The sequence below is a fragment of the Rhipicephalus microplus genome, chromosome X, assembly GCF_043290135.1.
Source record: "Rhipicephalus microplus isolate Deutch F79 chromosome X, USDA_Rmic, whole genome shotgun sequence".
NCBI lineage: Eukaryota > Metazoa > Arthropoda > Arachnida > Ixodida > Ixodidae > Rhipicephalus > Rhipicephalus microplus.
Window position 1 is genome coordinate 294,121,323 of NC_134710.1, and position 13,450 is coordinate 294,134,772.

The 13,450-nt window shown below is 45.3% G+C and overlaps 1 protein-coding gene across 2 annotated transcripts in view; it reads left to right on the top strand.

Annotated features, from left to right (window-relative positions):
• LOC119185974 (uncharacterized) overlaps positions 1 to 13,450 on the top strand; it is a 123,649-nt gene that overhangs the window by 33,179 nt on the left and 77,020 nt on the right. For both annotated transcript variants that reach the window (XM_075879362.1, XM_075879363.1), the window contains exons 5-7: positions 2,141 to 2,210; positions 10,653 to 10,843; positions 12,194 to 12,289. In XM_075879362.1, the coding sequence (XP_075735477.1) occupies positions 2,141 to 2,210; positions 10,653 to 10,843; positions 12,194 to 12,289 (357 nt within the window). The remainder of the gene's footprint in view (positions 1 to 2,140; positions 2,211 to 10,652; positions 10,844 to 12,193; positions 12,290 to 13,450) is intronic.

Genomic DNA, 13,450 nt, shown 5'->3' on the forward strand with positions numbered 1-13,450 from the left:
ACACACCTAATTCTGGATGGAACTTCTTTGTTACCTGCTCTCGAAGCTTTTATCTACATCGTCGAGCTTCACAATATTTGTCATGGATTTCAGGCTGCCCTTACTCGGGCAGCACTTCTTCATAGGTGCTTGGCCTCTCAGAGGTTCCCAGCAGTCCTTGTTCCTAATGGAACTACTATGTTCTCAGGTTGAGAAGCTGTTCATCACTTGACAAGCTCAGCATTGTTCATGCCTTTTAGGATGTCAATTTCTCTGCCTTCCTCTATCATAGCTCCTCGTTCCGAAGTTAGGCCGTCGCGAAGCCCGAGGCTTGTTTTGCAGGGAACTACTTCTCTCCAGCAAATGCTGCTATCGGAGGAAACATTCACTGGTTGCCCTATCCTCTGTATCCTCAGCTGCCGCTTTTTCGCCATCGCAAGCACGAGTCGCAACTCGAGTTCTAGCCTCTCAAAATCGAGCTGCTACTTTTTTTCGTGAGTCTCATGATCTAGCAGCGCTTTCTTTTCGCACATCTCTCGCTCGAGCTGCTCCCTCTTTTAGCCTTTAGCTCCGTTTCAAGCTTTCCCTATGGCCCTTGTCGCTGTACAGCCTTTTGCTCATGCTGTCTCTGCATCCGCTCCTCATACCATACTCTAAACTGGCTCGCTCGAGACCCATGCGTTCAGCCGATTGCAACACCTCCCACATGCTAGTCATGGTTCATAAAAAGTCCGAAAGTCTAGATAAAAAACAAACGGCTCGGTACTGTCGCTGCGGACGCAATTTAGTCATGTATAGAGCTTCTGTTTAATGTTTTGTTTCTCCTAGGCTGATCCTCGGAGAGATTTGTTAATATGAACAAAGCCGTATTTTTAACAACCAAACCCACACTAAAGTGTATTTAGAAGGGTAAAAACCTGAAGATCTCGAACAACACCGAAACACTTAATAATCAATTGACTAGACACGACAAAGATTATCTATAAAGACCCAAGAAGAAAGGTCAAAATCTTCAACTAAATCGAACGTCCGAATGACTGAGCGGTATGAGTAAAGCGACATATCAGTGCAGCCTCACCCACACGCTCAACTTCGGCGACGATTAGCGAACCGGAACGCGCTTATTCCGACCTTAAGGGTGAACACGGGCTGGCTTGTGCGATGTGCGAACGCTGGCTGGAGGCGACGCGTCAAGGAACCAGGGTTCACCTGACCACGCATTTAGGTGTGCAGCTCGGGCCCATAGCCCGACGGCTGTTGCTGGCCTGTCAGAACCGAAGTCCGCAGGCCCTGGGCAGGAGTTCAAGACTAGATTGCTATGATCCCCTCGAGTGCAAACACGACGGAAGGAGGACCCGGCCGGTTGAAGTCTTGGAAGCTCAGGTCCGACGCGTGACGGCCCATCTTCAGTCCCCGGTCTGGTGATAACCTTCCCGTACCAACGTTCTCTTCGATCTATCTTGTTCTTCTCTACTCAGGCCCCCTAGTGTCAATTTTCCTCGTCATCGTCTTCAGCCAGCTTTCTGTCGCACCGTGGACTGCTTGTGTTCTTTTAGTGTCGCGCAATTTTACAAGACACGCAGAAACGCGCACTATTCAAAAGCGATCCATACAGTACAAGGGCATCGTGCGCGCAAGAATTTGGAAAAAACAGGCCTGCCATTTACAAATGAAATCAAACAGTGGACATAACAAACGCCATGGCTGACAAGTGACAACAGCTCAGAGAATTAGCGCATGAGGCAGATAGCACCCGGATGAGGTAGTCCCATGCCAGCTACATTTGAGTGCTCTCTAACCTGTGTTAATTCCTTTGAAAACAATGTGAAAAAGTTTTAAAGGGACAGGAGTTAGCGTTACTAATGATTTCGTTAATGTTAACAGACTAAGTAAAAGTGCTAGTTACACCCAGGTAGTGATGGGATGGTATGAGCTCGAGAGCGGAGTTGTCAAGCAGATAAGCAGTGGAGTAAGGTGTTCAGGAAATGTTTAGGACTTTCCATTCAGTAGTGTTTAGGGTGTGGCTGTACTAATAGAGTAGCATTCAAAAGCACTGCATCATGTAGAATACTTCTGGAGGTGAAAAGGACACGTGCGATAGACGGGGCGGATCTTGAAATCGAGTGAACTCGGTATGCTCTGTTTCTGATGCCATGTGCAGGGGACCACATGCGTGAAACCTCAGAAGCTCCGACGGCTGGTATAGAGGCAAAAATGCACACGCCTATGAGGTGAGTTTTCAAAGCCATTTTTTTACAGTTCGACGGAATACTTTAGTCTTTACAGTGATGTAGAATAAAATATACTTGGTTCTGTGCTGAGAGTGATGAAAACTGGCATAGTATACTGCTGAATGCTTTAATCAGTAGTTCTGAATTCCGAAGTAGTAAACTCCATTAGACCTCTTAGAGGTGTCTGTAATATAGTTTGTGTTCGCATGGTTAGTGTGTGTGTACATGCACTAACCAGTCATGTAAAATCAATGTATCAATGTAAAAAGTCTGTTAGGAGATGACTGTGAGCTGTGTCGTTTAATTAAGCTATTCTTGTGTGAACTTTTTCTTTGTAAGAATAAAAATAAAATTATTGTGAGTCATTTCACTTTGCGAAGCTGGCTTGTCATGCAGCAAGGTGGCCACATGGTGGAGGCGAGACTGGTATGAAAGGCTAGGTTGCGAACGTGCCCATTAAAGTCAAAACCACTGTGACAAGTCTTCCTTGACACATCAACGATGACTTTGCCGTGGTTATGAATACACTCAAACCTCGATATAATGAACCCGGATATAATAAAATATCGGTTATAACGAAGCAAATGAAAAATTGTCTTGCATTAAAGTGTTTACAATATATACCTTTACAACAAATTTTCGAATATAGTGAGCTTTTTTATGCAAGATTTAACTTCATTATAATGCTGTTTGAATGTAGGCTTCATTGCAATGCGTAACATACGAAAGCCAGCTTACAAAAATAAAGGATATGCCCATCCTTTTAAAGCAGCCTTTGCCTGTAGACACAAACGCTTACTGGGAAGAAATGGCTTCCGGACAATATTGCCACGTTCTATTTCCCAAGTTTTGTTGTCGTTCCAAAACGCTGCACAATTCTCAGCGCAAACCGCGCCTGCAGTTTTCCGAAAGCTTCCGGACTGTAGTAGATCATTTCGATAAGATCATGCCCACCCTGCGAACTGTACAGATTATTCTGGAACCTACGCCACCGCCAGCGATAACGCTAGAAGATTCGACCACAAGAGTATAAATGCCGACGCGCTTCGCCGCTTGTCAGTAGTTGATCGACGGCCGACGTTCTGTTCGCCGCTATCAGTCCAAGACTGCTACTGTAATTGGGCTTTCTGTTTGCCGGGCACAGGATCGCCCAAATCAACAGTTAAATTCCAACACAGTCTCCTGTCTTCGGCCACGTCACGACCCCGTGACAATATAACCCCTTCAGCAATGGTGTGTGCAGCTGTACACGTCAACTACGCGAGCAAATTGCGCACCGCGTGTTTCCCCCGCAGGGGCGCCTGCGCAGGTATGCGTTTGGTGTGTAGCGACACCACGGACCCGAGCTAACGGGGGAGTTTTGACTCCCTTCCACGCCTAGCCGTGCGTGGCTTTGCCGTGTCCGGGGAAAAGAGGATCCAGGGGGTTGAGCTGACGCTGGGTGATGGGACCTTTAAGGCCCCCCGGCAGAGGCAACATACCTCTTTGGCCCCGGCTTCACGTAGACGGCACCCCTGGGCTGACCCACCCAGGGGAAATCGGTAGTCGCCTTTTTCTGTCTCTCTCTCTCTCTCTCTCTCCCCTGATCTTCGTCTTTTTCTCTTTCAATCTTTCCTGTCATCTCCTCACTTCTGTTTACTTCCATCCTTCAGGTGGCAAGGGTTAACCTTGTGTAGTTACCCAACCTTGGGTAGTTATAATCGGTTATAGCGGCGATCCATGGCTGGCGTCTCCAACTGTTTACTATTCAACCTTGTAGCGTCCCCTTGTTGGGCTCGGTGGTGGGTGGCCACCATCGCCGCCACACTTTAAACAATCTGTATGGCTAACTTTTTCCTCCCTCTCCCTGATCGCCGCCCGAAAAGGTGGCGCATCGAAGACCCGTTCCTCCTTTCAAAACCAAAGCAGTCTTTCCCCAAGTTTCATGTCATACATAGCCAGAAAGAAAACAAAACAGTCCGAGCAATCTCCTCCTTTCTTGTCTCAAAAACGCTCACAGAAGCAATCGGGCCAGAATATCGTGTAACCAAGTTCGGAAGCGGCGACCTCCCTTTGGAGGTTCGCGACAAGCTGCAATATGACAATTTACCTAAACTTGTAGCATTTGGGGATAACCCAGTTTCCGTAGGCCCCCACAGGTCCTTGAACACAGTCCGCGGTGTCATCTCTGATGACGACCTTCTTGGATTATCAGAGAGTGAATTATTGGAAGGCTGGCAAGACCAGAATGTAGTGAAGGTTCAAAGAATAGTAATACGACGAGACAAAAAAGAAACACCAACGAAACATATTATTATCACCTTTGGTACTAGCGATTTACCCGATTCAATCGAAACTGGCAACTGCAAGCTTCAAGTCGGGCCCTACATACCAAATACTCGTAAGTGTTTCAAATGTCAGCGCTTTGGACACGGTTCACAAAGCTGCAGAGGGCACGTGACTTGCGCAAACTGTAGCTCCAACGAACGCCCATCGCACAATTGTACTGCTGCAGCCCGCTGTGCGAATTGCAAAGGAGACCATCCCGCCTACTCGCAAATGTGCCCATCCTGGAAAAAGGAAAAACAAAATCTTCAACTCAAAGTTAAATTCAATCTGTCTTTTCAAGAGGCGCGCCAGCGCTTCTACCTCCATAACAAGCACTCTCCTTCTTTTGCAGATGTGACGCGCCAGGGCGCCATGCAACATCTTTCCACGTCTGCGAATGTCACACGAATTGTGACTACGGTCCCGGCATCTGTGCCCAAGGCTGGAGTAGCCTGTGCTGCTCTGCCTCCTGCCAAACAGGTTCAGCAGACTTCAGAGTCTGCCGGACCCCGGACCACTGCACCTGCAGTTGCGTCCGAAACTTCTGTGAATGTGCCTGCTCATCAGGCACCATCCGCCACCTCGCAGGAGGTGATAGATACAAGTCCCATTCCTCCGGCGCCTCATACGCCGAAGGATAGGCGCAACTCTTTGGAGCGCGCCCAGAAAGAAAAACGTCGAATTACGGGGCCCCAAAAGGTCCTGTAACCTGAAGTGACACTTCTTGTACACACAGCACCACACATCTTTAAAATGACACATATAATACAGTGGAACGTGAGAGGCATACTGAGGAACATCTACGATATCCAAGAACTTCTACACAAACATACACCAAAAGTGCTGTGTGTGCAAGGAACACACTTAAAATCAAGACACACTAACTTTCTTCGAAATTACGTTATCTTTTGAAAAAACCGAGATGATACTGCCGCCTCATCCGGTGGTGTTGCCATAATTGTTAATCAAGGAACAGCCTGTACACGTTTAGCCCTTCAGACATCCCTGGAAGCAGTAGCTGTCCGAGCTGTAATCTTCAACAATTTGCAGTATATACATACCGCCACACCATCAACTGACTAAACACGAGTTTTAGTCGCTGATAGCAGAACTTCCAGAACCGTATCTCGTCCTAGGGGACTTTAATGCTCACAGTAGCTTATGGGGCGACTCTCGCTGCGATGTGCGAGGTCGCCTCATTGAACAGTTTTTTTTCTTCCGGTGCGTGCCTTCTGAATCGGAAAGAGCCGACATATTACAACATCGCTAACAATGCGTACTCAGCCAGAGACCTCAGCATAACATCTCCATCACTCTTGCCTCTACTTAAATGGAAGGTCATTATTAATCCATATGGCAGTGACCATTTTCCTATCGTTATCAGCACATCAAAAACAAATGTATGTCCTGCACAGGTTCCCAAATGGCTCACCGACAAAGCCGATTGGGAACAGTATCAAAAAATGACTCTCCTAACTTGGACTGACATGGAGTGGTTAAGCGTAGACGCTGCTGTGAGCTACCTGACAGCATTTTTGATCGATGCTGCAACGAAATGTATACCACAAACATGTGGACAGTCAGGCAAACGACGAGTCCTATGGTGGAATAATGAGTGTTGTAATGCGCGAAAGGAGAAGAACAAGGCATGGAGGTTGTTTCGGAATTCACCGACAGCCAAAAATCTTGACAGCTTTAAGAGAATAAAATCTCAAAGAGGAGAACGCGCAGGCAGGCCCGAAGAGAAAGCTGGCACAAGTTTTTATCAGGGATCAATTCATATGCACAAGAGGCTAAAGTCTGGAACATGGTTCGTAGGGTAGCAGGAAGACAAGTACATACACTCCCACTCGTTAACACACAGGGTGACAGCCTGGAAGACCAGGCAAACTTCCTCGGTGCCCACTGCGAGCAGGTTTCTAGCTCATCACACTATACTCAAGCTTTTTAAAGATATAAAGCAAGCATAGAAAAGCAGAAACTAGAACACAAGTGTACAAACTACGAGGTATACAACCAGCCTTTCAACTTAGCTGAGCTACAAACGTCGCTAAACTCCTGAAGTAATTCTGCCCCAGGCAACGATCGTGTAGTGTATGAATTGTTGAAAAACCTGCCGCTCGAAACGCGAAAAACATTACTCTCCCTATACAATGCTACCTGGTTTTCTGGCATCATCTCTGCTTCCTGGAAAGAGGCTACAATTATTCCCATTTCAAAAGACGGCAATGACCCTTCCTCAGTTTCAAGTTATAGGCCCATTGCACTTACAAGCTGCCTTTGTAAACTTTTTGAAAAGATCTCCTTGAAACACAGTCTGCTCGACAGATTCCAGTGTGGACTTCGAGAGGGTAGATCCACCACCGACCATCTGGTGCGTATAGAGGCACAGATCCGAGACGCTTTCGCCCACAAACAATACTTCCTCTCTGTGTTCCTCGATATCGAGAAGGCTTACGAAACAACATGGCGTTTTGGCATATTAAGAGACTTGTCTCACCTGGGTGTGCGCGGTAGAATGTTTTCAATAATCGAGAGTTACTTGTCCAATCGAACATTCAGTGTCCGTTCCGTGTAGGCAGTGTTCTCTCCCAAACATTTGTCCAGGAGACGGGAGTACCGCAAGGTGGTGTACTTAGTTGTACACTTTTTATTATCAAAATGAATTCCTTGCACCCGTCCATCCCCCGCAATATGTTCTATGTACATATGTCGACGATGTGCAGCTTGGCTTCAAGTCATGCAACTTGGCAATATGTGAGCGGCAAGTTCAGCTGAGTTTAAACAAGGTCTCCAAATGGGCAGATGAAAACAGATTTTGACTTAACCCACAAAAAAGCACGTGTGTCTTGTTCTCTCGAAAGAGAGGCATGCACTCGGAACCTGACATTCGACTGAACGGGCAACCTCTGTCTGTCAAAGCCGAGCATAAATTCTTAGGCTTATCTTAGACAAATTGACCTTCGTACCACACATGAAGTATTTAAAAACAAAATGTTTAAAAGCCATGAATGTTATAAAAGTGTTGTCACGTTCTACTTGGGGTAGTGATAAGCAATGTCTCATGAACATGTATAGAAGCCTCATTCACAACCGCTTAGATTATGGGGCCGTTGTTTATCAGTCTGCGACTCAAAGTGCTTTGAAGATGCTGAATCCCGTGCACCATTTGGGCATCTGCCTTTCTACGGGTGCCTTTTGCACCAGCCCCGTAGAAAGCCTTTACGTTGAGTCAAATCAGTATTCGCTTCATCTGCAGAAAACCTACATGTCTTTTGTATATTTCCTTAAGGTGAAAGCAGACAAGAAGCACCCCTCATACTCTACTATTAATGATTTGTCGAGCTCCATTCTATTTCAAAACAGGCCTTCAATGAGGCAGCCCTTCTCAGTTCGCCTGAAGGGTCTAGCTGAAGAAACTGGAGTGTCACTTGAACACAGTTTAATGGCTCCTGTAACATACCCGCCACCGTGGCAGTGGAAGCCTATAGACTGCGATGTGTCTTTCCTAGAAGTTACTAAACATGCACCAATTGCCCATATCCGAACATACTTCCTGGAACTTCAACTCAAATACACACGTCCTGAGTTCTTTTCAGATGCTTCTAAGGCTAGCTCCTCTGTGTCCTACGCTGCTGTCGGGCCATCCTTTTCGGATGCTGGCCCTCTGCATCCCGGTACAAGTATCTTCACGGCGTAAGCTTACGCGATTTGTGGCTGCTAAACACATCAAACAACTACAAATACAAAAAGCAGTAATTTATACGGACTCCCTCAGTGTGGTAACGGCTCTGCACAATCTTAAAAAACAAAAAAACCCTGTCCTCGTCTCGCTTTACTCCACTTTATGCGCACTCTACACACTCAAACAACATGTAGTGTGCTGTGTGCCAGGGCACCGTGAGATCCAAGGCAACATGATGGTGGATCAGCTTGCTGCATCTGTCCACGAAAGCGCTGCCACTACATTCATATATATCCCAGCCCTTGATCTTAAGCCGTTTCTCAAACGAAAGCTCGGGAACTACTGGCAAAGCAAGAGGGATCGATACACACAAAACAAACTGCATGTTACTAAGCCACACCTCAGATCAACGCTATATCACGCGTAGAGCCAAAGACTCTTCAGGCAGTCATACACACAATGCCTCATCCTCTGTCAGATCCGAAACCCCTGCGGCATTGCAGTAATTGCCAAAAAGCCCAGCACGTAGAATAGTCATGCCATCATGTCATTTCTTGCCATGGCAGCTTTTAACGCTAAGCATGAATGCATGGGTCCGATTTCGGGCCACGGAATCTGCACTGCAGTCGAAGTTAAATGCGAAAACAGCCATACGTTTAATTTTGGTGTGTATTGAAGAACCAAGAATAGCGAACAGTGATCAGAGATGTCCTGCTATGCCATGCTTCGGAATAGTTTTTTTTCAAATGGCACCACAGGTTACCACGTGCTTGTGATGGCACAGTAATGCTAGTGACCACTCTTAAGTGATCTTTATTCGCGTGAGGTAGGAATGGGCTACAGGTTTGGTGAGGTGAACTTCAGCTGTTCAAGCTGGGGATTTCTCCTTGGTGTAGCAACTGTGTAGATGCACCGCTCAGTTTTAGTGTGCATTGCTGTGCCTGGGTGTCATACAGTAAAACATTGGCGATACGAATGTTGCAGTGTCACCAAAAATATTCGAATCATGTGAAATTCGTATCACCAGACAATATAGAGTATGAGCATCAAAAAAAAAAATCTGGCATGCATTTCTATTACTGCGTCTTGGGGCCACAACGCCGCGAACTGCTTTGAATACTTTCCAGTGAAGTTTTTAGGCAGGGAAATGCATGGTACCCTGCGTGTAAAAGACACCTCAAGTAAAAGACTAGAATTGCTGTCCATTGCACGTCCCTCGTTTTCTTACAGTATTTTCTACAGAACAGTATTTTCTTACCGCGGTGTTGTAGATGTTTCTTTGGGAGATTTAGGGCAATGCGAGCACCATGGGAGAGTTTTCAGGTCTGCGTGTCCCCAACAGTCGCGCATGTTGATGTTCCGAGGCCTAGCTCTTTTGCAGAGACCGTCTTCTTCATCTTTCAGTCCTCGTTCACCATTCATAACATGTCTCAATGCTCGAGGACACGGCCCCCATTGTTGTCCGCATGTGGCTGCCACATCGACAGCACCGCATTCCTTGAAGTGTAAAAAAAAAGATCGCGTCGTCAATGTTATCTGTAATCTCTACATGAAGGCATACGAAAGTGCATTAAGGCTTTCAAAATTAGTTCATGCAATCTTGGAGGCTACGACATGTCATTGAAGGTATAGTTTACTGAAATTGACGAGAAAGGACTCTGGCACTGTGATTGTTCAACCCCCATGGTAATGATGGCTACTACACGGATTTCCTAGGCTTCTTGCTTGCGGGCTTCGAACCCACTTGTGGATTTTTTTTATTGGGGTTTTGGTTTTGTTTTCAATGAAAAAAAAAAGAATGAAGGGACCCTTGTGGGCTTCTTGAACAGATTTGAATTGGTGAGCCTGAAAAGCCAGAAAGGTGTAGCGCAACAGCTTGACCTTTGCTAAATTTTTTGCGGCAAAGTGGATTGAGGCCACATGGAGCCAAATTGTGCCGAGAGAAATTAGATTACACAATTTCGTGGACTACCCATCATTTAAACTCTGGCTAAAGCGCCGTGCGTTGCATCTCCCATGCACGCTAGCGCCAAAGTCACCTTTAGTATAATAGGACACTCCGTGACTGAAGGTATATTCTGACGAATTGGCGGTGTGGCACTCTAGCCCGCACTTGGGTTTCCGCACCTGTGCATGCTTGTTGCGCATTCTGTGACAGCAGGAGCAGCTCCATGTCATACGTATTTCGTAGCGGAGGTTCATATCAAACGCCCCGGGGCGACAATCGGTACACAACCATCCTAGAATACATTGTGGGCTAGTAAACCTCTGCCGGACCAAAGAACGATTCCCATCACCCCAAAATTTGTACAAGCACTGTTCCTACAACCACAGTTTTACCGTACAATGGGTTTTCTGTGGGAGGCCTCAGAATTTAGTTTTGCTTCTTAATGATATGAACTTACTCACCCCTCACCTCTTTGCTTGTCACTGCTACTGTGAACCTTCAGGTCAAAGAGCAGCCTGCCTCCAACCGACCGTAAAGGCAGTGACACGAGCCTTTCAAGTGGCTGCTCCTACAGCCCGTTGCCCCCATATGTAGTGCCGGACTTCAAGACTCCCGACTTTGAGCGGTTCCGCAGTCCTTTAAAGGACTGCACCATACACAGGAATCCCAGCAAAGGTCTTGCCATGCGATATGGTAAGTACATGCTGCATACTTCGATGTCAATGCCTAAGAAGCACAAAAACTGCCAAAAATTACTCAGAAAAATGTGGTTGCAAAGCTTTAAGCATATTTCTGATGACCATTGAAACTCTGAGTGGTCTGGTGAGGGCCAATCTTGGGGTGACGAAAAATTCAAGTTCGAGTGCTACATATCTGGTTTTAGACAGTGTCAAATTAACGGAAAAATCGAGGTAGCAGTGGCCTTCTGTAACTTGAGTGTGCTTTAAGGGAGGATGGGGGATAAAGTTTAGAGACTTTCTGAACGAAAAATCGCTTTTAGATTTGAGTTGTTTTGAATTGGTGGTGCATTAACGACGCTGAGGATGCTTGGTTGTTTGTGCGGCAGAAGACAATAAAAAAATAATTTTTCCTCGAGATGTTGGCGTGGAGGTCTCTTACAAAGTCACGGCTGCAAAGTGGGCAAGATGCCGATTGTTAAAGGAACATGAAAGAACAAACTGTTTCTTCACGTATTACTAAAGCACAGTTTTGCTGTCCTGAAAACACTACTCTTGCCGCGACACCGCGACATGAGGCCTCTTATGCGAGAAAATGTGCGAAAAGAAAATGCGGGTGAAGACTCCACAGTGTGAAATTTTAAAAATGGCACTACAAGCTTAAGTTTTACTGCTAATAATATTAATGAACTTCTGACAGTCAAACTTAAAGCAACACAGTTCTTAGAGTCAATCTAACTGAAGTCATTGTTTGCTTTTAGTTTAAGCACCGACATCAAATTCAAAACACCTTTACAAAAATGTCATAAGAGGCGTGTGACTATCCTTAGCCTGTACTACAAATCGCTTGAAATGGACATAGTGTTAAAAAAAGTTGGATAATTTATTATTTTTCAAATGACAGTTCTCCTAAGCTGATATACCTGATCAATCACTATAACAGCTGTTTTTTTTTCTAATAAAGCTAGGTTGTTAAAATTCAGAGGTCATCTATCTCTGCAATTTTCATCAATGCTTGTAAAGCAGTTCCATTATTGACTTCAGCTCTGCAGAGCCCGTTAATTATGTACTCAAACCTTACTACAACAAAGTGTCATGCTGCACAAAAAATAAGTTTGTGATATATAAAAATTCGTTATAAAGGTGCATTCCTTACACTCTTTATATACCAAGTTTACTCTTAATTTATTTCATCATAACTGATATTCATAATGCCAGTGTTCGAGTTTTGAGTGTAGTTGACCTCTATCAACTTTCCATTGATGACAGAGCCATATTGCTAAGCCTTTAAGGCAGTTTTTAATAAAGACAATTCATAACTGGGTATGAAACGAGACTCCTGTGTGGTTTTCATCTCTCCATTCAGATGACAGCTCTTCAGAGCTCGATTCTCCGGTAAGCGCTACGATCGACGTCAAGAAAACGGTGGCTTTCCCGATCCCCGACACGCCAGCACATTACAGTGAGTACTCCGTAAGGACCTCGTAGTGTCAGTTTTTCATGTGCTGTTGTTTCTGGCTGTTTCAAATAAATGCGTGAGCATGGCGGGGCGATTAAATTTATTTGTGGGACACAATGTTCTTGATATTAAAAAAAAAAGCCATAAGAAATAAGGGCGAGGTGCAAGTGTTAGCCTCGATAATGACAGTACTTGAGAGCGATAAAACTGTCCTGTGCGATCAAGACATCCTTCAAAACAGTACCACTTTGGTGTCTCCTGTGTAACTCATCCAAAAAATAGTTTTGGACTGGAAACATGAAGTTGACTGACTCCTGGTTTGACTTGTGTGGTTTTACTCTGGCACAACCATACGAGCAATTGGTCCAAAATGGGAACCTCGCGAGGAGTGTATAATTTTTTATAATATGGCGTTTCACCGGCAAAGTCATTAAAAATTAAGGACATCTTAGTGCTTTTATTCATGTCGCTATAGTTATCTCTCATGGAAATGAATGTATAGGCATGCATCATGTGCAGGTCTGTTGTTAAGTTTTCTGCCATGACTGCGGATAATCTCGGTAATGTTCAGCACTATTGCAAAAGTGTAAAAAACTGTGATTGGCTGTGAACCTTTCGAACGAGGTTTTTAATTTGGGTACAAGAGTATTAACAAAGGAAAGAGCCACTGTGAAGGGAACTCAGATGACCTACACAGCATTTTCTTCAACCACATCATGTTCAACACCATAAAGTCAGTACCCTCCTCCTCCCTAATCTAGCTGTTTTCACGTCGGGTTTTTCCTCCACACCCTCAAACTTTTGCGATGGCCTACGAATTTTGAATAAATTTAATGCACATTATTTCGAATCGCAAAAAATGCGGGTACAATGAGCACTATAGGTGGTGCTAGCAGGCGGCATGGTGGGGCTGGAGCTTTTCCAGTGGTGCAGCTGTTACCCAGTCTCGGTGTCTTGGGGCGAAAGCTATATACCCGAGGGCATTATGACTAGACTGCTTCAGTAGTTTCATTCCCAGCAGGCAGTGTTGCTTTGCTTCAGCAGCAGTTAGCAACTTTGATTGTAAGAGCGCAGTTGAAAGCGCTGTTGTTCACACACCTTTTCGGCGGGCGTAGCAAGTGGCTAGTATACCCTTTTACATGCTGCACTCCTGCCATTTATGTA